This window comes from Lonchura striata, chromosome 2, assembly GCF_050655825.1.
Source record: "Lonchura striata isolate lonStrDom1 chromosome 2, ASM5065582v1, whole genome shotgun sequence".
Lineage (NCBI taxonomy): Eukaryota > Metazoa > Chordata > Aves > Passeriformes > Estrildidae > Lonchura > Lonchura striata.
In genome coordinates, this window is record NC_140704.1 from 92,418,457 (window position 1) to 92,445,254 (window position 26,798).

At 38.3% G+C, this 26,798-nt stretch overlaps 1 protein-coding gene across 7 annotated transcripts in view; it reads right to left on the reverse strand.

Moving 5' to 3' along the window:
• The window catches only part of MOCOS (molybdenum cofactor sulfurase), a 213,383-nt gene that overhangs the window by 125,436 nt on the left and 61,149 nt on the right, over nucleotides 1-26,798 (reverse strand). For 5 of the 7 annotated variants that reach the window (XM_021528759.4, XM_085571776.1, XM_077784950.2 and 2 more), the window contains exon 4: nucleotides 3,254-3,892. In XM_021528759.4, the coding sequence (XP_021384434.2) occupies nucleotides 3,254-3,892 (639 nt within the window). Of the gene's footprint in view, nucleotides 1-3,253; nucleotides 3,893-13,445; nucleotides 13,565-14,320; nucleotides 14,431-26,798 lie in introns of those variants that run through there. The other 2 variants (XM_085571774.1, XM_085571777.1) reach the window with 2 other exon arrangements.

A 26,798-nucleotide genomic window follows, 5' to 3' on the forward strand; every position in this document is an offset into this window, starting at 1 on the left:
ATTCACTGTACCAACATCCAATACAGAAATAATGCATGGTCTTGTCTGGCAAGAGCCAGGTGAATGCAGCCAGGCTCTGCATTTACCAGTCCAGAACCAGAATCCCTAAGCAGCATTCAGAGCACAGACCCAGAAGAGGTGCAAACACATGAAGCATTATTTTGCATATAGTGAAAGGTCAGATATTCACATCATGGGAGATGCAGGGCATCATGCTTCTGAATACACATCCATAAACAATTGAAAGGAATGAAGAGCTTTTTTTACCATTACCCCTTTTCACTTCTAGCCTCTCCCAAGGGCCATAATTTTATATATATATATATATATATATATATTTATCAGTATGTATTTCAAATGTGTTAGAATACTGTGGGATAAAGCCCTGAAAGAAAGGGTTGGAAGAAAGAGTGAGGCAAGAGAGCTGGTTAAGATTCAAGGGTCATCTTTTCCAAGCTTAGGAATGATGCATCTTAATAAAGAGGAAGTCAGGCAAAAATGCCAGGAGGCCTGCATGGATAACAAGGAGCCTCTGAACAAACCAATACACAGAAAAGAAACCTGCAGGGGGTGGAAGCAAAAACAGGTGACCTGGGAGGAATACAGAGGGGTTATCTGAGCTGCTAGGCATCAGGCTAGGAAAGGTAGAGCCCCAGGAGAATTAAATTTGGACAGGAACATCAAAGGAAACAAGAAAAATTGTATATTGGTAGTAAAAGGAAGACTAGGGAAAATGTGGGCTCTCTCCAGATGGGAGAGGCACCAGGACACCTGGTTATGCAGGATATGGAGAAGGCTTTTATTCAATGACTTTTTTGCCTCTTTCTTGACCGGCAAGTGCTCCAGCCACACTGCCCAAATCACAGAATGAAAACTGTAAGAATTGGAGGAATGAGGAAAACGGTGGGAAAAGAACAGGTTTGAGACCATACAAGGAACCTGCAGGTGACCAAGATGACCATGGCCATGGCATCCAGTGAGATGCATCTGTGGGTCCTGAAGGAACTGATGGATGAAGTGGATAAGACACTTTCCATTGTATTTGAGAAGTCATGGAGGTCAGGTGAAGTTCCCACTGACTGGAACCCTCACTTTTAAAAAGGGAGGAAAAGAAGACCTGGGGAACTATATGTTGGTTAGTCTCACCTTGGTGCCCAGCCAGAACATGGAGCAATCATCCTGGAAATTATGCTAAAGCTCATGTTAAATAAGAAGGTGATTTCTGCCAGCCAACATGGTTTCAGTAAGGGCAAACCATGTCTGACATATTTAGTGGCCTATTATGATGGCGCTACAGCATTGGTGGATAAGGGATGAGCCAGTGACATCATCTACCTGGACTTGTGGAAAGCACTTGACACTGTCTTGCATGACACCCTTGCTCCTAAACTGAACAAGCATGGGTTTCGCAGGTGGACCACTCTGTGGATGAGTGGATGGATTGGCTGGATGATGCCATGCAAAGACCTGCCACCAATGGCTCGATGTCCAAGTGGAGACCAATGACAGGAGGTGTTCCTCAGGGGTTGACACTGGGACTAGCGCTGTTCACCGTGTTTGTCAGTGATGTAGGCAGCGGAATCGAGTACAGCCTCAGCAAGTTTGCCCATGTCATGAAGCTGTATGGTGCAGTTGACACACTGGAGGGAAGGGATGCCAGAGGGCCCTTGGCAGGCTTGAGAGGTGGACCTGTGTGAGTATCATAAATCTCAACAATGCCATGTAAAATAATGCCCTGCACATGGGTCAGGGCAATCCCAAACACAAATATAGGCTGGGTGGATAATGAACTTACATCAGCCCTGGGGAGAAGGATTTGGATGTGTTGATTGATGAGAAGCTCTACATGACCCAGTAATGAGTGTGCTGGCAGCCCAGAAACCCAGCCATGTCCTGGGATTCATCCAAAGCAGCATGGCCAGCAGGTGGAGGAGAAGATTCTGCCCCTCTGCTCTGCTCTTATGAGACCCTACCTGGAGTGCTGCACCCTGCTCCGAGGCACTCAACATAGGAAGGAAATGGATCTGTTTGAGTGAGTCCAGAAGAGGGTCATGAAAATGCTCAGAGGACTTGAGTACCTTTCTTACAAAGAAAGGCAGAGAGAATTGGAGTTGTTCAGCATGGAAAAGAGAAGGTTCAGGGAAGACCTTACAGCAGTCTCCCTATACCTGAAGGAGGCCTACAAGAGAACTGGAGAGAGACTTTTTACAAGGGTGCATAGGGACAGGACAAAGTGAAATTCAAACAGAAAGGGGTAAGGTTTATATAAGATATGAGGAACAATTTTTTTTACTGTGAGAGTACTGAGGCAGTGGAAAAGGTTGGCCAGAGAAGTTTCTTGATGTCTCATCCCTGCAAGTGTTCAAGGCCAGGCTGGATGGGCCTCTGAGTAATCTAGTCTAGAGGAAGGTGTCTGGGGCCACAGCAGGGGGCTTGGAACTAGATGATCTTTAAGGTCCCTTCCAACACAAACTGTTCAATTATCCTGTAATGAAATGCTGATCTCTAGCATTTCCTTTGTGCAGATGTGAGACAGAAAGACCTTCAACTGCATTTATGTAAGTTGCTGACATGAAGGAGAGGGGCAGAGAGACCAAGCATCACTAAGAGTGGCACTTCAGTGTGTTCAGGAACTGGTGAAGCTTACTTATTGCCCTGCACTTTCTTATGTGTGTATGTTTGACCCCCTTTAGGTGTCATCTATTTTCTGTAGGAGAGCTTCAGAGCTACTTCAGAACCTCAGCCAAGGAGTAAGAGCACTGCAAGTATTTATTGTAGGTAATGTGTTTTACTGAACTTGTTATTCTAATAAACTTTGTCTTGAGGGTAAAGCATTGCACATTTCCAGTGAAATACATAGAACTAACTTTGCAATTTCACTGAGGGTAGTTACACTGTGTGATCAACCTTGCTCTGGCTGCTTTGGGTGCAGAGTTTCAAAAACAAATCAAGTTTCCACTGAGGTACCTTAAATACAAATTTAAAAAATGCATGAATTGACCTTTATGTCACTAAACGAAGCCTAGTATTTTTAGCAGTTTTGGCAAACTAGATCAGAAAAGGAAGGTAGATATTTCAGATTATGTTGTTTACATAGGAAAAAGGAATAGTAATACAAACTGAGTCAGATGTGAGATACCTATCCAACTGCATAAAAAGAACATGCATCACAGCCCAGTGCCAAGCCCGAGAGATTTGTCTGATGAAAACAGTATCAGCAAAAAAAATCCTGTTTTGTTAAACAAAGCCTTACCTTTCTGCTATGGATTTCCTGGGGAAATAAAAATCCTCTCCTGCGAGGTAGGCAGCTGCAGTTCCACCTCCAAAATAGGTTTTCCTCAAGAGGGGAGCAATCCTGTTGTTTACCAATAATGCTCCTAAACCAGTTGGGAATCCAAAGATTTTATAAAATGAGATGGGGATAAAGTCAGCTTGGTGAACTCCCAGGTCTAATGGAGAACTGCTCACGTACGAGGCTGCATCTAGTAGAACAAACCACTTCCCTGGTAGTTTGATGGGGCACAGTCTTCCAGATTTTATGTCCTGTATCCATGAAAGGGGATATTTGGTACCAGAAAAATTGCTCTGAGCTGGATAAGAGAATAGATGAGGTGTTGTGCAGCTTTGTTCTTCAGCTGGCAACCTGCTTTTTGCTAACAAAATTTCCTTTGGTTTTATTGGAACAGACAAGACATTCATTGAAGCAGTTATGCCCCTCATACCAACCACAGATGTGTGGCTGTCAGTTAGGTAACAAAATCGACTGCTGGGTTGCTTTGTGCCTTCAGGTATCCAAGGGAATGATTCTGCTATCAGTTTAAGTGCAGCTGTGCATCCAGATGTGAAAATGATGGTGTAATCCTCAGCAGTAGTGTGAAAGTGCTGCAATATTCTGAAAAAATAAAAAGAAAAATATCCATTTATTTTCTGATTTTTCTCTTTTATTGTTGTGTGATATATTTTGGTTTTCCTTGCCATAAGTTCTACTTGGATATCAGATATTAATAGAATTCATATAGAAACAAGAAACAATAGAAACAAGTTTTGCCAAACAGTACAATAAACTTCAACAAGGGTACCTGAATCATTCTGCCCACAAGAGACTCTTTTCAGTGTTGAAGTGAACGTGGCTGTGTTCTTAAGAAGCTAATTTGCCTGGTTCCAAATAGAATGGCCAGTCTGGTCCCTCAGTGGGATCAGAATCAAGCCTGCATATAATTAAAATCACACTGTCCTTCAGAGAGACCAGTTTTATTTGCAAACTATGAGGGTTTTCAGTTTACAAAATATTTAGACCAAGCAGAATATGTTTCAGTTAAGATAATCTACTTAAATAGTGGGCATCCAAATTAAGGGTCACAGTATTCAACAGGGAAACAGCTTTGCTCCTTGCTTAAGTTATTAACAAAGGAAACAGAAGGCAGCAAGAAGCAACCATGTATTTCCATGGCCTTATGCACATAAGGCTGTAATCTCTGTACTACACAAAGGAAGCCCAAACCAGAAGAAATCTGATGTTTTCCAATGAGCCAGACTATGAAAAGCCAACTAGTCTCTGGAGACATGTCTGTGCTACACATTCTTTGATGTCTTGACAGCACCTTGTTGGCTCTGAACTACCTTTTGTGAACACCATCTAACCCAGCTTGCGGTACCCATGCTAGGTTGTACATCTACTACAGTTTTGCAGTGTGCAAGTTGAGTCCTTTCAGAGGTTGAGGTTCAACTCAGTCATCTTTCTTACCTTTTCCACCCAAGTGACTTTCTCCGAATTAACTTTATAAAACTAATATAAACAGAAAATGTAACAAACATCTGAGAGACATCAGCTTCAGTAATTAAAGCAGAGCAAAGAAAACTGAACCAGGGCATACATGTTACTGCTCAGAAATTCTCTCCAAACAGCTGGCTTTCTGATCTGTGGAATTCCAAAATAAATACCAGCATTTAAAGTCTATGAACTCTGTTTTCCAAAGTGTGTCATTAAAAGTGTGTTGTTTTATACAAGCGGATACTCCCTTGCTAGAAGAGGCAGAAAATTAAGATTGATGTGCATTTAAATATAAGTTGCACAAAAGATTATGTGACAAATTCAAGTTAAAAGTCCTGAAACATAGGACAGTGGTGAAATTCCTTAAAATTTTATTAATCCAGTCTGAAACACAAATGCTACAGGCAAAGGGTTTTAGAGCTGGGTGGTGGGTGCAGCAGTCAAATATTAAACATTGGAAAAGAAACAATTGCAATGGCTTTGATGATTTACACTAAAAAACTACCCTAAAAAGGCCCACTGAAATGATATTATAAATACTTTTCTCAGTTGAAGAAAACTCTTATGGTACTGGAAAGTACAAGATGAGATAGATGGATTCATAGGCCCAAATGAGACTTGAATTTCTTCAGAACTTAAATTTTTGAAGTTATGCAAATGGTAGGTATTTTTTGTCTTCTAGAAAGGAAGAAAAAACTGCAACTCTTATGAAAAAGCAGGTCTTGGATTTAGGTTTTAAAAATTCCAAGAAACCATTTGAAATGATTAGTAAGAATCCTTCTGAAACACACTTGCCAGGGGATAGTTGCTGCAAGCATTCACAGCCCTGGACATAATGTTTTGAAGAGCATCTTCATAGAAACTAAATTTTCAATTAGAGTTTAGAAAGCCTGTTAGGGCTGAAGACAGGATCAATCACAGATGCTTTTGTATTGGGTATTGAGCTGCCAGCCTGCCTCATTCATGGCTGTGACCTGCTCTCTCTGGTCACTGAATCACTCCCCTTTCCCCCGTCTTTCTCTCCACCTCCTGCTTTGCAGCCTGGAGCACGTGTATGTCTCACAGGACACCCGAGTGAAGGAACCTGGAGCCCTTAACCCAGCTGGCTCCAGGGCTAACACTCAGAACCATGCTCTGAATTTCAGTCCTGATATCATACTGCCTTTATTCTTCTTTCCTTGCATTTATCTAGATACAGAAAAGGTGGAAAGCAGAAAAAGCAAGAGTCCCAATTTTATCTTCAGGGACATAGAAGGAAAGCATTATAACTCTGTTTCTAGGGGAAAGGAATGGTGGAAACTGGATTAGAAAGGAGGTTGAGTCTTTTGGTTATGGGCATAATTTTTAACGTATTATCTGATGTGGCTTATTTTTCTAATCTGTACAGTCATATAGGATAGATTTTGGAATCATCACACTGATATAAACAAAACTGCAAAAAGGTTGTGCAATTCCAAGAAAATCAACAACAACAACAACAAAGTATCCAGCTTGGTCTATTTTTACCTCTGTGAGCTGTAGGTCAAGTTATGTATTCACATGTATGCGTACACACAAAATACATTTTGAGCTAAAAAACTTGGTGATAGGAGCACTTAACATGTAACATCTTTTCATAAGAGTCAGCTGACAAGAGCAACAACAAAAAGCAAGCTGAAGGCTATTATCGAGTTTGAACCTCTTTTACTCTCGATAATTTCTCTGTTCTCCTTCCCACTTAGCCTCTTTGTGCCACACAGGCTCAATGCAAGGTGAGAAACACCAGGTAAAAAGTGAAATTTTGTATAAGAATAGCACCTGGAGTTCTCCATTAGAATTGTACTTGCTTACCACAGTACTTAATTTACCAAAAGACTATAAATGACTATAGCTGGAATGCAAAAATGGTGGAATAGGATTTAATAACGGGATGCTGTCACCCAACCATGAATATCAGAGCCAGTGAGTACTTTTATTAAACATTTTCAGAATTCTACAAAACAATAAATACTATTTTGGATTGTTTAGGCTCAGAAATAGTGACAGCTCTATGTTTAATTCATAAATGAGTGAGACAAAGATCATTGGTATTTTAACTATATTTAGTTTTAATTCATTCAAATTCAGAAATAGCAGAACAGTTCTGAAATAAAATCTCTGACACAACACTGATGTATTATCCATTCAGTTCAGTACTAAAAATTTACTTTCACGTGAAAAAAATCAAGCTTTAAGGTTAATTTTCAGAAGTCTCCAAATAAATTAGAGCCTTTTTTTTAAAGCTATTTCAGTTCCTAGAGCTAGAGAAACCACCAATTTATATTTCTAATTTACTTAGATAGGAAATAGAATCTTTTGTGAGTCAAATTAGCTACCTATCGAATTTTGAGTTTCCAAATGCCTTATAAAATTGTTATGACTCCAGTACTTGCAAAAGAGGTGGAATTTTTCAGGTCAGACTTAAATTTTGATGTAACTATTTCTAACCTTGAAAAGAAAAATAAATAAATAAAGCAATAGCTGTGAGTTCAGGGAATTTTCTTCCCCAGAATGACTTCTGACACGCAGACCAGTAAAGCTGCAAAAAACCTCACAATAAGGTTTATATAATGAATACCACAAACTCTTGAACTAGAGCAGCATTGCCATGATAAAATCCAGGTACTCAGGGATAGAAAACTGCAATATCTCTCAATGACTTCTGCAGCCCACAGTCCTACATCCTCCATTTTGACATGGATAGGGGAGCACCGGCTATTACACACAAAATTCCTAATGCTGTCTGTCTTTGTGCAAGACATTCCCCATTCCAGTGAAATGCAGTACACCTTCATAACAGTCCAGAAAAATTTATAGCCATATATTAGGTCGCTGTTGGCAGCAGAACTAAAGACTTGCAGTAGAAAACTGATAACTTGATCTACTACAGCTGACAGCTACAAAGAGCAGTAGCATTTTATACTATTACAAATTCCCACTTTTCAAAGGACTCTTGAGAGGAAACTACTGAGAGTGTAAATGTGTCATGAAACCTATGGATACCACTGTGCCATCTGCTCCAAGATGGCAAAGGGCTGAGGAACCGGTCCCTTGCTGCCAGGCTGGCAAGGTGAAGGAAGAAGCTGCAAGCTCCATCTTTGCAGGATATTGAAGGCCCACCATGAGCAGCCACCTCTTCTCCTTGTCCTCTCAATGTCCCCAGGAGTGCAGATCTTGACATAGATCATGAAACCCGTTCAGAGAGAAGGCACTGAAAATGCCCTCAACTTGACCACAATTCCCTGTGTGTGTTTGCATTCTGAGACCTCTCTGTTAGCTGGTGTTTAATAATTTTTAAAAATTGCCAGGAGACTTTTGTGTCTTTATGACAAGAGCTGAGCCAAAATGCTTTTCCACTTCAAAGTAAACACTGGGGAAAAAAAAAATCAATTTTGAACCCAACGAAGCCTGTGTCTCATTTTATATGCTTAATGCACACAAAATTAGTAATGAGTTTTATGCTTAAAGATTTCTAAAATCAAGATATATATTTAAATGGAATATTTGTATTACCTAACTTATCTAACCCAAAAGCCCAAACGAATAGTTTAATTAGAACTATCATTCCACAGTGCCACTGGCAGCTCTGCAGAAGGTAAAGGATACTATTTTTTCAGCTACTTTATGGACACAGTGAGACCCAAAGTTAGAAAAGAGAGATGCTCTCCAAAGCTGCTGCCTGGCTGCCCTTCCCTCATGCAAGAAGCCCCATGCTCCTCCCTGCCATCAGCTTTTTGTAGCTCTTAGCAGGTTAGTAGCAAAGAACTTTATTCCCATACTACACCATTTCCATTAGTCTCCCAAAATTCAGCTGATTGACACGGCTTTTCTTCCATGCTGCTAGGCTTAAAATACTTCTAAAATATGTTTTACATCAATTTCTCTCTATCTATTCAAATCTACCTTTTGAAAATAGCTGTAAAAAGCTGAAAAGCAACGTATATTGTTAGGTTTTCTTCCCTCCATACTTTAATTCCAATTGATGCAAACATTTCTATCTCTAGTTGGCAATATCAAAATATGGTCAAGGAGTTTGTGGTTTATATGCTTTATATTTGTTTTCAGAATTTTATTTAGACTGTATGAATTTTCACAAATATGAGTACAATGATTCTCTAGTCAGATCTACATTAAAAAAAACCTTATAAAAACTTACATGTGGCTATTTTAACAGGAGATTTAGACTCAAAGACAGAAGCATAGTTACCTAATCAAGTTTAGGTAGCACTTCATAAAGGAAATTTTTCAGCTGCACATTTACATCTAATTTTTTTTTTTTTTATTTTAGCATTTTTTCAGAGCCATGCTACCCAGAGTCAGAAATCCAGTTTGGACTTGTATTGAAAGATGCTTATCTTGGGCCTTAGAAATATCATCACATTGTTTTTTGCTTTATGGAAACTGAAAAGATGCAACATGCTATTGTTTAATGAATAGGTTTTGTAAGAATGAAATTTAAAAATTACTTCAAAGTCAGAAAATACTTTATTTTTGTTTAATTTTGTTTAAACATAACTTTTTTTTAAATTTAAATTCTGCAACTGGTATTGTAATCCTTTCTGCACAGAAGTGCAAATCAAAGTAGGCTGAATCTAGATTTCTGGGTAGGAGTGCTTCAACATTCCCCATTTATTAATCAAGAGTCAGATGCAGCTAGCAAAGTAGTCAATGGAAAATCTCCCACCAGCTTTAGTGAGAGTTCCCAAGGCCTTGTAAACTGCTGTGCCTGTTACAGGGCAGGAGTCACCCCTGCTTCCAGGATTAACTTCATGTGCAGCAGCAGTTCTGTAGATGTTTTTCTCTCTACATATACAGAGGAAAAAAAAGATGTGGCTGTCCTCATTCAGGCGGGCACAGAAGGATACAACAGAAAAGGATATGCTTCTTAACATACAACCCAAATTTTCTTTAATTTCTGTTGATGGCAAAAGTGACAGCTTACATCTACATCCATGAAGGGAATGTTCCAGTTTGCAAATTAAAAATATAGGCTTTCTGGGTAGGAAATATTTTATATCTTATTTCATAAAGACAAAGTCTAAATTCAGAATGTCACAGTACCCAGTTTCAGTCTTATTGTCAATTCCAAACTCAAATAAAAACAAACTAAAATCTATAAATACTTTAGAGAATCAAATATATTCAAGCAAGAAAAAAATTTAACCTTTCTTCCTAACCTCTCTTCCCTCAGCAAAACATAACTTAATGGAAAAAGCCCTGTAAAGGTTTAGGTTTAGGGGTTTTTGTTTGGTTTGTTTGTTTATTTTTTTCCTTACAGCAATGTTTTCGTCAGAAATCTATACTATATAATCTGCAACCTGGGCAGCTAATCCAGTGGAGATCCACCAAATTGAAGGATTTGCCCATGGATTAAGCCCATGGGCCAGCATGAGAAAGAGCAGTGGGATAAACAATCTTTTACAGTTCTCTCTCAAAGTTTCCTCAGTCAGTCCCCTTTACTGTTTCAGTTTCCTTTCTTATACTGACAGTGCAGAAATTTAAAATTTTCAGGGCACATGTTAACTGCTAGCTGCCTTGTTTATCCTCAGTAGTCACATACACATAAACTTCTTTTCTGACCATTTTGCTTGAAAGGCACTCATTCTGAACCCAGCTTCTTCTCATTACTGCTTGCAGAAGAGTGATTAGGATCTTGCCCATTGACATGACTGTTGTTTAGTTGCTCTCTGGAGACAAAAAAAAAAAAAAATTGAATGCATCTCATAAATTCTACTTGGCATGGGCAGGCGATGGAAAAATCCCCCCTTCTATTGGAAAGCATTTCTTTCTGTAGGCATTCACACTCAGCCATCTGAATTGAAGCATTACAATCCCTTACACTTATTCCCCTGTCCAGGTCACTGGAGACACACTCTGGAAATACCCGTCTGCTTACAAAGGGTCATAGTCAGTCCTCACCAAACAAATCTCCTCTCCTGCTGTGCCAAGCTGGCAGCTCAGCAGAATGCCTGGTGTTTCCCTCTCATAACAGTTTTAGAATAACAGGGGCTCTACTGGCCACAAAACACTTTCCTGCAGGAAAAGATGCTTTGATGAACAAAGCCTATGAGAAGCACACACCCTGACTGAGAGATGTTGACCCTCATTACTCATTTCAAAGTGCACATCCACAAGTGTTCAGTGTCACACCTGGCACCCTGGCAGAGCAAACTACAAATAAAGGTGGTATTATGGCTCTGCATGTAATCAAAAGAGCAAAACAGTCAGAAGGACTCATAAAATCCACAAAATCCTATGCTGCAAGCGCCCTGTTGGTGCAGTTTGTTCTAACACACAACTGTATCTTCTCTCACTGATAGAAATCTCTAATGCCTGTAACTTTCTAAATGTGGCAGAAGCCCTTGGGTAACTGTTTTCTTTGAAATTAGCTGTTATTTCTCTGTGTATAGAGGGAAGATCAATAGCTACATGATCTTAAAACCACTTTGTGGATATTTTTTCTGAATAAGACCAGCCAGATCTGTTTACTGTAGTACTTGAACAAGTGCCAAAAATTTGTAAAAACACCCATGAAAACCTATTATTATTATTAATTACAACACAAATTACTCTGAAAATTTAACCATAGGTTCTTTAAAGGAAAATTCACCACCTGGTATTCAAGTAACCAGGAAAGAAATGCAAAAAATAACCCATATTTTAGGCAATCATTTAAGGAGGACTAGACATAACATCAAACAGGTCATGAAAAAACATTTCAAACTGTATTTGCACAAACTAATTGACCAAATGAAAAAATACAAAATTAAAATGAATCAGTTTTTAAATCATTCATGTCTTAGAATTCAAGCTATTTCTGCAGCAAATCTTAGGAGTCACTAGGAGGAAGCAAAGTAAAAAACAAACACAGGAAGTTTTTGTGCATGGACTAGCATATCACCTCAGCTGGTGTCTAGGCAACTCCACCACGAGATGTTTTCAATACAGTATTTTCCTGATAAGTTACACCAAACACCTAAAGTCACTGTATTTTCCTCTTACCTGGCACAGACCATTAGCTTTATATTTAGGTATTCCCTGAACAGACACAAACACGACGAGATTTGCTTCAATGGTGAACAGTCAAGACAGCACAATACCAGCCAGAGGTGCATTTCTACCATGAGTTTGTGCAATATCTTATTCAGAGGTTACAGGAACAAATTAAAGGGCGTGCATATGGAAATTTGTATCACTGTAAGACATCTACACTGCAGACACCAGAGCAAATCCTTCTTTAGAGCTACCCAAGGACCACAGGCTCTGCATCAAGCAGCTCATCTGACCTAAGAGGTCTGATTTAGGCTAACATGTCTCACGCTGGACATTTCCAAATCCTTCCACTGCATGCCAAAGGTATCCAAATGCCTTGTGCACCATACACAGCTATGCTCACCCAGCTTAACCTCAGCATCTTTGGAGTGCAAACATCCCTTTTTCCAATCTTACTTAGTAAGTTCTGATCTCTGGCCTTTCCACATGTTCTGAGCTCCTGCTGGGAGACTCAGTGTTGCAGTGTCAAATTACTGCTGCTAATGCCAGCAAGCACCGCTGCCATGAGGCCTGCCTACCTGCCACAGAGATATTTGCTGGTACCTGGTCAGAAGTTACTGCACATTTTCTTTTCTGATTCTTGGAAATTGGAGTGTAACACTTGGCTATTTTCAGCAGCGTAACAAATATAAATTTGTAAAGGTTGTTTCAGGAAAAGAAAAATCCCACTTAGGTGTTCTGATGGTTCCACACTCTCAAGTTTTTACAGTGGCTAACCTTTTAAGTAACATCAGATAATAAATTAAATATTCTTTATGGTGCTAAAAAAGCTAGCCTTTACAAGCTAGCCTTTTTTTTCCCCCTTAAATAACACACCATTGCTTCCAGTCTTTTTTAAACATTATTCTTTGTTTAATTTTCATTTAGTGGAATTTGTTTCCAGATCAGATTTGGCCTTTAAACTGTGTACTTCTGTGATCTCTTCAGCCATGGTGGTTTGTTTTTTCCTTTGTAGTAGTTTTGTAACCATTTAAAAGCTACAGAATTTTTTTTTCCTGAAACAGTGTGTCACATACCCCAGACACTCTGACACTGGCCAATCTCTTTTTCCTGTAGGCACCAGAGAATGGACATGCGATGAGTCCATAACTGGTTTACAAAATGGATTTGCTATCAAGTAAGCTTGACTTACTTCCATGTTGCCTGGCATTTTAGACTGTAAGGCATGAATAACAAAGTATAGCTGAAAAAGCACAACCCAGCAGTTCTCACACTTTCCAGCAACAGTTAGGCTTATTCTGTGGTGCCTGAGTCAAGCACAGGCATATGCTCACTGAATCTGCTATTACTTATTTAGTCTTTTTGGGCTGTCATTGCCTGGGACTAAGGTAGGTTTGAAAGGCAGGAGGAGAGCAGGTGTGTAGACAAGCCTGTGCATCTCCCACATACCAGAGTTCCTCTACACCTGCTTCAAGCAAGTCCATCCCTGAGCCATCCTGAGTGCCAGAGATCTAAGCACAAGGTGTATGGGTCCCAAGCACGCCCACATGGCTAACAATCTCCTTCCACCATCTTCCATTGGAAGGTTGAGGAGTCAATTACTCTGACTTGTGGTTATCAGAAAATGGATATGCTTGAGCCTGCGAAGAGTATAGCTGCCTACCTCCCTGGTAGGATGAGCCACTTGGAAGACATCTTCCCAATGGTGAGGTCCATCTGATGGTTTCTACTCCAATTCCTGCTCTGAAACAAGGCCTTGATCCTAATTTTGAAACATATCAACTACAAATAAAGTATGATCAGATCAGTGACCACATATGCATTGCAAATTCTTTAATATTAATATGTTTCTCTGGAGTAATTGCAAAACACAAGGTGAAAGGAAACAAAGACAAAATGCTTTCATGTCAAAATGAGTCAACTACATAAGATGTACCCATAGTGGTGATGAAGTACTCTGATTCCAAATATCCAAAAGCCCAGAAACTGACTGTTTCCAGTATAAACTCTTGGAACCACCTCTACAATGTATTGTCACAGTATGATTGATGGACTGACTACAAAAAAATCATCAGACCCTCTGGCAGAGCTTTCTTGCTCAAAAGGAAAAAACAATTATGAAGAAAGGATAATTTTTCTGCAGTTCATAAAAGGCCTGTACAGTGAGTTCACATTTACTTGAAAATTGTGGCCCAGAACTTTGGAGGTACTCAGGTGATTAAGAGGGAATTACATGATTTTGTGAATCTGGGTTCACAAAACCAGTTACTATGGTGACAGGGACTATGGTAAATGCTCACAAATATATAGCCTTATTATACAAAATATATACCCTTATTTCATCAAGGGTAGCTTTTCAAGTACTGTAGTTTTGTCTGGAAATTTAGATGAAGATATTAATCTGAAATCACTTCAGTCTGCTTTCAAAATACAGAAGACTTACATAAATCTATTAATGTATTTCAACAGTATTTTACTTCACATGGAATAGGTATCCCAGCAAATCAGACTTCTCCTGAACAGCAGTCTGTACTTCACCTTGCTGTGAGGGAAAAGCCACAGGAATGAAGCTGGCCACCATTTATTTGCTGTTTGTTTTTCATGTGATGTGATGTCCCACTTTAGCAGCATAGCTCCGATTCTGCTTCCTAGGAAGAGCATTGAAGCATTTTACACAAAGCTGCAGAAACTTCCTCAAGGGCAGTGACAATAATATGAAGAACACAGCCAGTAAGTCTTGGCACATGAACTCCTGAAACCTTCGAGGTTCATACTTTGGTAAAACACTGGACTATCTGATCGCTTGTGAGTTAGAAATAACACAGTATCACAAATTCTTAGTGAAACCATCTTGGTGATCGTAATTACAGAAATACTCAAGAGTGAAAGATTTTTCTGCTTGTTTGCTGCATGCTGTTCCCACATTCTTGTGTTGGCTCAGACATCCCCAAGATTTCCCAGAAACTATGAATGGATGTTTTTTCATGTAGGAAACATCATTTCTGCCTGTCAAGGCTCTCTTCATTCACCTTAAATCCTGACAATTGAGCTTTCAGTGCTCCTGGCAGTTGACAGAGAAACTATTTGACACATGATGGATGCAACAAGGCATAAATAGCTGTTGAGGGATAGCCTTAAAACAAAGTTGGTGGCAATCCACAACATCAGGGAAAAAGGAACAATAAAAGCATTTAAAGGACATTTTTAGAACCATAAAATAAACAACATTTTTAGAATCAGAAAATAAAAGCAGCTAACAGGAAACTTAAAACCTATAGGATCACAAAAGCTCTGTATAAAAGCCACTGCTTTAATAATTGAAGACAAAATATTAATAAAACTCAGGAACCAGATGCTGCATATGTGAGAGAAAGCTAAGAGAAGTATTTTGTGACTTGCTGCAATCCTTGCCATCTTTTCTGAGGATCATTTTGCTCAAACCAAAATGGGTGTGATAATTATAAATTGAAACTAATGTTGTTTGAAATGTCCCATTAGCTAATCCTGATATAAATTTAAGACACTATTGATTGGAAAATTCACACCAGAAGATGTATATGACATAACCCTTAATTTTTCAAAACCTCAAGAAATAAGAAGTGACTAAAAACATTTACTAACAGACACAATTTCATATAATCCTTCTACATTTCAATCTCATCTTGTAGAGCTTCTAAGCATAAAATCTGAGTCAGAAAATGTAGTGGCTGCCCTGAATTTCTCTTTTTGTCACTATCTAGCCTCTAGGAGGTAGAAACCTGATTCAGGAGGCCAGGAAATCCAGATATGAGATGGTTGATTCATATATGGAAATACATACTTATGTTGACTATATTCTGGGAAACATTCTGAAAGCAAATTCATCACTGAACCTAAGTAGAGCAAATTGCAAGAAGGAATAATACTTAGGAACCTATTTATGGCATTCCAAGTGTGCCACCCTGCGTAGCAAAGCTAAAAAAAAAAAAAAAAAAAAACAACAAACAAACAAACAAAAACAAACAAAAAAACCAAACCAAAACAAAAAAAACCCAACCCAAATAAAACCCAAACAAACAAACTAAACAGGTCAGGGAAATACTGTCAAAATGAGCAGAAGACTACTCACGTGCGTAGGATATTGCCATGCACAAGATGACACACCGCACTGAGCTGAAACAAAATACTCAGCATCTTGTGGGAAAAGAGCCACAGCTCACACCTTCAAAACAGTGATTAAGCTGACTTTTTAAGCTCAAGTGTCTTTACAGAACAAAAGCAGAAAGAACCCAGCAACTCAGGATGGAAAATTCTCAGCATGTTTGACTTCTTTCAAGTGCTATTTTAAATGGGATGATTAACAGTTCAGGACATTTGCAAAAATTTCTCTTTCCGATTCCAGGTACTGGTGACCTTAAAAAAACTCCAAAGTAAAGTAACATGTTGCAGCTGACAACTGAAAGCTGCACTGTAGCCTTTCACCACTTGAGCTGACACCAAGTGTTGAGATAGAAAAGCAGAAATACCCATTCTTCTTGAATACAAACAGATACACTGAAATTGCCTCATTCAAACTTGGATTATTTTATAGTACTGTCCACGTTCATGCACTGACAAAAGATTTGTTCCTCACTACATTATTTCCTAGTTTTGTTGTTGTTCAGGGAAGGGGTTAATTAGTCTCATTTTCACTGGTAAATGTGTGGTCATTTTAGCAGAACTAATGGTTGTGACAACACTGATGCAATTACTGTCAATGTATGCATGTGTAGGGCCACATGTGGTGTTATATGCTTACAGTTGCATAAAAGGAACCCCTCTACCCTTGATTACATTTCAAGGTAAAGTATGGTCTAGAATTATTGCTGCTGGGATCCAAAGCTAAAACAAAAGCCTGGGTCCATTCACGTATTATCTTCTATAGTGATGAAACTCTTTTGGGAAAAATGTAATTAAGTGAATAAATCTCTCACTAGACATAGATTTAACCTATAACCCTCTTGCATTAGGGAGTATAGGCATCCTATAAATTCACCAAAATTGGAAAGCTTTATTAATGGCTGGAAAAAATACAATCCACAACAACTAGAAACTGCAACAACTTCTGTGCTACCCTACACCACCACATTTACAATAAGTTAGTTCTTGTGAAAGTGATCTCTTCTCAAATACAAACCAGAGGGGATATGAGCAGTAAGACCTGAGAAGAGTTATAGAGATCTACTAAAGATGTTCTCCAGAACCCTCAGCTCAAATTCCAACATGATCCAGTAACATTTCATATGCATGAAGCAGGAGCACAGAATTCCAAGTTGTTTACTTTACTAAGTTTTTCAGTTAAAATCTACTCTCCTTCTGGTCTGTACTTTTAAACTCTATCTATCAAAATTTCAATACCATTTTGGAAGATTTGTCACACCTTTGATGCTTTGGTATTAGCTTTGGTAACATCTAATATCATGAGGAGCAGAATGAAAAGTGAATATATTTGATGAATATTTATTCAAAGTTCTAAGGACATTGATGGTGTGTATGCCTGTGCCCTTTGTACACTGCTTTCTGCAAACATTCCAGCAAATGCACAGCAAATATAAATGATTACAGAATGTTCTAGGAAGGTAAATGGTGAACTTGTAATTGTACATAAGAAATCTAAGAGCTATGTTCTAAAGGCCAAAGGCAGAAGCTTAACACACAGGTTGTAGCTAATTAAAAGGTTCAAATTTTGAATTAAAATACCTCAAAATTAATTTCTGGCAAGCATTGCCTTCAACAAGGTTGTCAGCAAATTATGTGGTGAATAATAAACCATGCTGAAGAACAGTCTTATTATTATGGACAATTTCCAGAATAAGTGATATGAAATTCCCAATACAGAATAAATAATTATGTTCTTTGCCCAGCTCATGGTCATCAAGTCACTAGGAATTTGCCCAGAAATAGTACCAAAAGACAACCTTTTTTCAGAAGCCATACTTGAAGACAATTAAAGCCCAGAAGGATATGTGAAAGTCCATCGTACTGCAGTATATATTTTTAGCTATTACACTTCAGATTTCATTAAGCATTTGTTCAATGTGACAGAGCACCAGGAGGTAAGTGCTCTGGTGTATCATTTCACACTTTTTAATCATCTGTCTAGACCATCTGGCTGCAACTCAAAACTGCATGTCCCTAAAACAAAGGTAGATGCATGAATTGTCAAGAGATGTCATCAAAGTAAGTTACCTATGACTATTAGCAGAAGAAGTCAGAAACAGTAAGTGGTCTGCTATAAAAAGCTGAAGGGCTCATTCCAAATGTACTTTGCTTGTGATTCAAAGACAATTAAATGTGAAGGGTACAAGATACTTCATGTGTTGCTGTTATTCACATTATAGTTATATTGCGCTCTTCTTCATTATGCATAATTTTTCAACAAAGAAAAGGGCAAGAATTGCATTGATATTTTCAAACTTACATTTTGATTGTTTTGAAACTCTGATATTCCTCTACGTACCAATATTTTCAGAGCTATACAAAAATAAATTTATATATATATATATATATATATGTATGTATATAAAAATAGTTACAGCCTGTTGCACAAAAACTTCAAGACAGCTAATTTGATCAAATTATTAGGCAAAATCTTGCTCTATTGAGACTGGGCAGCTATTGATCTGGCTTTTAGTCAAGATGTGCAGATGTTTGCTAAGCCAGTGGTCATTACGGTATGTTTGGCACTGCATGTATTGCCACATATTTGGACAGGCTGGGTCAATGGGCTGAGGACAATGGTATGAGGTTCAGCAAAGTGAAATGCCAGGTCGTGCACTTCAGTCACAAAAGCCCTGTTCAGTGCTATGGGCTGGGGACAGAGTGGCTGGAAAACTGCACAGTTAAAAAGAACTTGTGGGTGCTGGTCGACAATGGCTAACATGAGTCAGCATGTGCCCAGTTGGCCAAGAAGTTCAATGGCATGTGGCCTGTATCAAAATCAGTGTGGCCAGCAAGACAAGGGCAGTGATCGTCCCCCTGTACACAGCACTGCTGAGGCCACACCTCAAGTCCCATGTCCAGCGCTGGGCCAAAGACACTGAGGTACTAGAACACATCCAGAGAAGGGCATGGGAGCTGGTGAAGGGTCTAGAGAGTAAGTCACATGAAGAGTGGCAGAGGGAGCTGAGGTTGTTTAGCTTGGAGGGAAGGAAGCTCAGGGGTGACCATACAGCTCTCTACAACCACCAGAAAGGAGGTTGTAGCCAGGTCAATCTCTTCTCCCAGGCAACCAGTGACAGGACAAAAGGAAATGTCCTCAGGCTGTGCCAGGGGAGGTTCTGATTGGACATCGGGAAGAATTTCTTCACTGAAAAATGCTTAAGCATTGGAACAGGCTGCGCAGGGAAGTGGTGGAGTCACCATCCCTGGAAGTTTTCAAGAAATGACTAGACATGCAACTTGGTGCTGTGGTTTAGCTGACAAGGTGATTTTCAGTCAAAGGTAGGACTTGATGATTTTGGAGGTCTCTTCTACCCTTACTGCTTTTGTGATTCTGTAAGTCTGTATGGCTCAGAGTAGATATGGCCACTTTACTTCTGGTGCTCATCTCTTGCTACTCATTAGAGATCTGCTATCAAACTTACCAGCAAAATGTTAGAGCTGGGCATCAGCACCCAGCAATTCATTGCCTGTCTTACCATTTTGTTTATACCACTGTCCCTATAGAAATATACATTCTAGTTGGGTTCCTATGGTTAGAGGCAGGAAGCTAGGAGCCCTTGCTCTGTGCCCCCAAAATTCCCTATTTGAAAAGATCCAAGCTCTATTTTTGTTCACCATCTCTTTCCCACTAGAAAAAATTAATAGTTACCTTTACAACAAAACAGCAGAAACCAGAAAAGTTCCACACTTGGTGGACAGTCCTGTTCCAGAGTGTTGCACTTCCCATGGAGCTTCTGAGTTTAAAAAGGTGTTTCTGCACACTATCATGAACTGGGCAATTTCTGTACTCTATGAGACTTCCCTCTCAACCATTTACTGCTGCAGAAACAACCACTACTATTTCTAGTGTATTTGTTGCACATTTTGGCTAGAGGTCTGTTTGTATCAATGTCACATTGCTTGTAGTAATCCAGAAACAAGATCATTACAGAAGAATATGAAAGATGTAAAGCTCTGTTGATATTTATTGACTCTTGAGTTACTGCTTAATATATGTAGGGGTGCAGTGCCACTGATAAACCACCTTTGTACCATATAAAGAACTTCAAAAAGCTCTTGGAATACACATCTGAAGGCAAAACACCCAAAAATCGTTGGCAATAAAGCAGATTCTGCTGCAGCATGTCAGTTTTGTCTGACAGATGTTTGGCAGGTTCTCCATTTCCCTGCATAGAGCTACTGATTGATTTGTTTCTTTTCTTGAACCAGGAAGGTTACTGCTTCCTCCACTGCTGTCTTCCCCTCCTCCCTCTCATTTGGCAGCTATTACAGAAAACTCCTGCAGCAACAGCTATCACTTCAAATCCTGTCTATTTTTCACTGGAAGCAGCAGATGTACCCATAACACTTCACTAAAGTTAGAAAGGGAGGGTTGACATGACATATCTGTACAACAAGTGCACTGCAGGTTTATTGGATGCTTAAACCTCGGTAAGGTGAGTATTTACGCATGTCTTTAACTCTCAATGTTTACCCATTGTTTTTAATTTGTCTGCAATTACACACATACCTAAGAACCTTCTTGAACAGAGACATTACACAGAAAATTTTTCACATTCATCTTTCTTCCTCAATCCCCACAAATTATTCAAATGCCATAAATGTCATTTTTATAGGCTATTTAACAGTTCTTTACTCAATGTTGAGCCATACTGATTATTTTTGTTTAACCACAGGATCAAGCAGCAAAATGAAAGTATTCTGCCCTCTTACTGCTTGTAGGCTGGCAGAAGAGGAGGAGATGTTGAGCAGAATCACAGTGGATTTTAGCATAGCTTTTTTTTGTGATTTTCACATGAATGTTGTGTTCTGGAGTTCTCCAAAAAAGATTCTAGATAAAGAATGCTACTTTGCTTATAATATTCCAGCAAGATGCAGTGCAGATGTCTTCAAAGATCTCTGTGCCTATACATTTCTTTAAATGTAAATGCCAAGGTTAATTTTTATCAAAATAACTCTACATATTAAGTAATAATGATCATTATAATAATAGTTATTATTCTTTTATAAGTAACAAAATATTTAAATTAATATTTTTTCATAATATTGCACTTTCAGTGCAAATATTAGCAAATCTGTTACCATTTCCATTGCCTTCATGCTTCACCTAACATGTGATGGTGAGATTAAAAGATAAGGACTGAGCTCAAAAAAAATCCCCAACACCATCTCCCAGAATTTCAGTTCCTCTTACCATGAACATGGAGTACACACAGACACATGGTCATTGTTGTTTAATTATTTGCATTCTGTTACTACACAAGCTCTGCTCACCCACAGGATGCCACTGTGAGAGATGCTGTATTCACACAGAACATGCTAAATTCCCCAAGGAGCTTCAGGATGGCTCTGATTGCCTTCTGAAAGCTTGTGTGTGCTGCAGAATTGGCAAGGCTTACAGCACAGCTTTGAAAAACACTTTACAACCAGGCAGACAGCACAAAGCAAAATCAAACACAAATTTAGTTTTGCTTAGATACACATCTGTGTATATGCACAGACCAAAAAAATACCCCTTTAAGCAAGGGGAAAAAAACATGTAAATAAAAAGAAAATTACTCTAGAATAGTTGTAAAGCTTTACAACTATTTTACAAAATCTTAAAAGCTATGCAAAGAAACAGAGCTTCTATGTGCTCCCCAGACAAAGCTAATTGACTGTCAATTTAAGAGAAAGAAAAAGGCTTACAGTCTTGTGATATCTACTTTATTCAGTGCATAAGACTTCATATAGACATATGGAGACCATTTGTGACTTTATTGTCCTTATTGTTCTCATGAGGCATAAGCTTTTTGTGATTCTCAGATATTGCTCAGCCATATTACACAGGAAGAAAAAAATATACATCTGCCACAAGGTTGCATTCCTTTATGATCAACAGAGGTACTGTTATTTTACTCTGAACGAGAAACCAAAGAGAAATTAGCTTTTAAGTTACGATACATAGGTGCTAAAAAGGTTTATATTTTGTACAATAACTCAAGAAGCATTTTTACTCATTATGTTGAGTAACAACCGAGCCATCAGGGAATCCAAAAACTTAGATTTATTTCCTCCCCTTGATCTCTCTTTTCCCTTTGTGCTTTTGCAGAGTACTACTTGGTATCTGATGCTCAGAAACCCAGGTCAGAAAAGGACAAGCACTGCAATGTTCTTGTACATATCTTGTTGCTCTTTTGCAACCACTGCTTTGTGCAGCAATCGAGATACACTGTACTTTGATCCTTTGCTATTCTTGGAAAGCTACAGGCTGAAGCCCTCACACAAGCTAAACTCTTTTCCATTTCTCTGTACGGTTGGTAACATTTAGACACCTGTGTGATGAGGTGTCATATCTCAGACATTATAAACTGACATTCTTGCTAGCAATTCAATGAAATTTTTGCCAAATAAAGACTTCTTAGCTAAGAAAATGTTGACAAGTGTGAACATTTATTTCTCTAAGGCTTCTCATACCTTTCTCTAAGGTAATGTGTTCCTAACACACTATCAGTATTCTTTAATTTCAAACATTTATTTCAATACAGTGTTTCAAAGAGAAATAAATGAATAATTAACGACTTTGAATTCTTTAGAGCTTTACACTTACATGACCTGCTATAATGTCCCAATGCATGCCTGTTTCCATGTGTCCTTGAGGACAAAATATCTAATGAAACTCATTTCCATTAACATGCTCTTCTCTGCCCTTGACATCACTCCCTTCTCCCATTCCTTGCTAGTTCAAATTCTACTGCAAGAAACAGTTTCTCGCTTTGACACTTTGACCAACTCACTGTCCCCAAGTATTTCTTCCCATCTCAATTGAAACAAAAAGGGAATTTTGTTCTCCATTGCCAAGGTTTTGATTCTTCAAAACTGTGCCACAAACCTCACCACTTTTGCATTTTCAAATAGCGCCATTCCTGCTCTAGCAAAAGCTTGTAGCAAGCATCCACTAGCAGAATATCCATTTATGGATATTTGATTACAATTCTCCCTCGTTGCCTTCCACCCCCACACCCCCACTACCCTCCAAAATAAATTTTCTTTCAACAAGTGGGGCATTAGCATTGTTACTTCTTGTGTTGACATCTCTTGTCTGCTGGATCTACTATGCTTCCTTAAACATCTGTGCCCACCTGCAGTTCCCACTCTTAAACCGAGATAATAAATTTTTCAGGAAAAAGACTACCTTCCCTAGACACTACCTAACACACCAAGTACCAGAGTATGCATCAGGTATTTTATGCACTATAGAGCACAAAAAAATTGAGATGCCTAAATGTGTGAATGCAATCGAAAATTCATATAAAACATTAAGATTTTGGATGCCTGATTTGGTAGCACATCTGAAATTTAGGCTTAAGTAACATACCTATAGCACCTACTAATGTTAATAACAGTTTACCACATTCAACTGTCTTTTAATTAATAACTGACTATATTTAAAACTGCTTGTACTTAAGCTGATCATTTTATTGAAATTACTCACCCAAGAAATCACACAGAGGATGTGTGAAGATCTCCTCTTTTCAAATTACTACATACAACCGACTTCCATCTGCAGTACAGTCTGAAATGTTTTGCAGTCAACATGATGCTAAAGGAGTACTTATTAGTACCCATAAAGAAAATAAAACACTTTTATATGAACGTTACCTGGACACCTATTTTTGAAACCATAAAACTTCGAAACATCTCTGCAGTAAATATCAGAAAGCAAGAGAGTATATAAATGGGCGCAGCCAGAAAATATGAAGAAAAAAATATTTTTAAAGAATTCATCATTAATAAAACACGAGTAACTGACCAAAAAGTCATACAGAGACACACAGAAAGGAAAAGATTCACTAAAGAAGCTTTTTTTTGAGATTACAGTATAGTTTTCAAATTATGTACTATTTTATTTGGAAGAAATATATTGTACTGCTAAAATGAAACATCCACAAGGAAAATGAAGCTTACTAATGAGAAATTATTGTTATATAAATGCAACCAGATTAAAAGAATAATGTGTTAAAATATACACTTTATTTCTCCTGCTAAAACAAAAATACCATCAGAATAAACATTCTGCAGTACAGAAAATCCCATCTCTTCCAAGAAGCCTCTGAAATGCTAAACTATTATTTGTAGACACCTGATGTAATTAGAGTACAACCACTTTAAGTGCCGTCTAAGCTGGATTAATCAATAATGAATCAATTCCATGCTCAAAATAGCAGGTCACTGTCACTGGGGATTAGCAGGCATCACATCTAGGAAAATGTGCACATAGAACATTTACAATTCACCAAACTTATGATAGACCAAAGTACACATCCTTTACAGATTCCAGGATCAGCTACGTAGCAGGAGAATAACGGAGCACTTTGAGTGAGGCCAAGCAACTCTGCCAAGTGTGAATACTTAATCAACTAGTTAGTATATAATAGTTAATAGTTAATCAGGGGGGCTTAGTTAGCTCTATAACGTTTTAGTAATTGAGTAACATTCCCTTTTAGGGAATGTTATTCAAAAAGGGAATATGGGCCTGAATAAAGGCAAGCAGCATCCTGGGCTGGATTACTCAAAGCACAGCCCACCATCCCATTCTATGAAGCAATCAGGAGCACTGAAGTTTCAGGCCTCCAGCACAGTAAATACAATAACCAAGTGCAGCTAATTCAGTGGAGGAACATCAAGGCTGAGCACATGAACTGCAGGTGTTTTAGCCTCTGAAAGTGAAGACTTCAGGGGGATCTTATAGAAGCCTTCCCTTACTGAGGGGGTCATTAAGACGAGCTCTTCACAGTGGTGCAGCATGAGGATGTGGGGCAAAAGATATTAAATGAAATGAGAGAGGATCAAACTGGATAGAAGAAAAAGCTTTTACCCTTTGGGGACAGCAAAGCAATGAAACTTTGCCAAGAAATATTATACAGAGTTCTTGGAGGTTTACAGATGGATGTGGCTTTCAAGAACTGTATGGCTTTCACCATGTACCAAACACCTCCTTCCATTCCTAAGGTCCTCTACATTTAAAGCACAAGGGATGACTGATATCTTTGGCTGATTTCTTTTGCACTTTACAGAAACAAGAAAGCCAGAAGTAGAGCAAAAACGCCTCCCAAAGTAGATACTTTCATCACTGCAAGTGTGAAAATGGGTTTGATATATGTCACACAACAAGAAAAATAAAAATAGTTAAGTCTTAAATAATTAAGAACTTGAAGTCTGGCTGCTAACTCTAACTGGATGTGCTGCTGGTTTTTTTTTTTCAAAGCTGACAGTGCAAACCATTTGTCTAAAAATATTTAGTTTACAAGAACATAAATTGAGCCAAAAATTAAAAACAACACCAAAAACTGAACACCCCCATGCTGTTCTTTGAGCTCCTGTAATTAAAAATAAAGCCTGCTAATTAAAAAAAATCCTGTTCTGAATGGCAGTTAAACACATACCTAGTTTTAAATGTGGGCTTGTGTCCCCTAGACACTTGAGATTTTAATGCATGCTTATGTGTTAGTCCAGACAGTAAGAGTTAAATGGAATTATCTTCTGGAGTGGAGGGCTGACATTGTTTACTAGAATCGAAGTTTAGGTTGGCTAAGAGCAGATTAAAACCTGTCCATGTCGGTGTGGGTCTTTCTGGAATCTACCACCAGAGCTATCTGCAAGTCCTACATAAGAAATGACAAGGCAGCAAAAAGGCCAGTGGCTCTAGCTTTCCAAACCAAAGCATTTAAAATCATAATTTTTTTTGTTCACCTCTTTCCCTTCTGTTTGCTTCAGCTCTGTCTGCCAAACACAAAATCCAAGGTAAAGGGTTTTCTACAGCTTGAGGTTCATGTGTGAGTATATATTTCTTCCTCAGTCAGTCCTTCAGAGGAAATATTATTTTGAACAAATAAAACAATGAAGAAAATATGCTACGAATCCATATTTTATACAGTATCTCTATAGTACATTTTTTTCTTACTTTCCTGGGTTTCTTTGTATCACCTTGGTGTATAAGTATTGTAAAAATCTGAATCCAAATACAAAATGCTTGGTAGTTTTTGCTTGTGCAATATGAAGAGTTCTGAGAGCAAATGGATTTTTAAATACAGACCATTGCAAATTTGCAAAAGCCAGAAGAACTTGTCACTTTGTGTAGTTTGCAGGAAGATTAAAATTTCACATCCTAATCAGTCTCTGAAATACAATTTTTACAGTTTTTAATGTTTTTTTTTTTTTTAAAGGAAAGAAAAAAAGGATGTTTTCACTGCCCTTTGCATAGCTTTCTGTGAAACAGCTTACCAGTAGGCATGATTGACTGAATTGGCTTGTTGCTGTTTAAACAAACTGAGAATTAACTTGGCTGATTTTAACTCCTAACACCACTCAAAAAAATCCGGTCTAATTATAGTTTTGCAAATGTAGAAAACCCTCATGCAGATTTCTAAAGACATTAAGTTGAAATCTTATGGTACTGATGGTTTATTGATTAGGCAAATGTCTTACACAAAAAATATATCTGTATGTATGAGAGAGCCCTACAAGAAATACTGCATGTTTTTTTAATATTAATAGGAGAGAAGAAGGCAAGAAAATAGCAAGGTATATGAAGAAAAACTAGACAAGAGATAGCGCAAAGAAAGATTTGTTTTTTAATGCCTAGAGCAAATACCACATATTATTAATCCCCAAGCCACCTCCAGTTTACAAACTGTTATAGAATCACTAGTAAAAACCGGTTTGATTAAGAAATCTACTTATTGTTTATAGGGATTCAACCAATTAAGTATTTACATGTGATTAAGCATGTAATTTTTCAGACTCATCAATTTTACCCAAGGTCAGGACCACTCTTGATGGAATGATGTAGGTC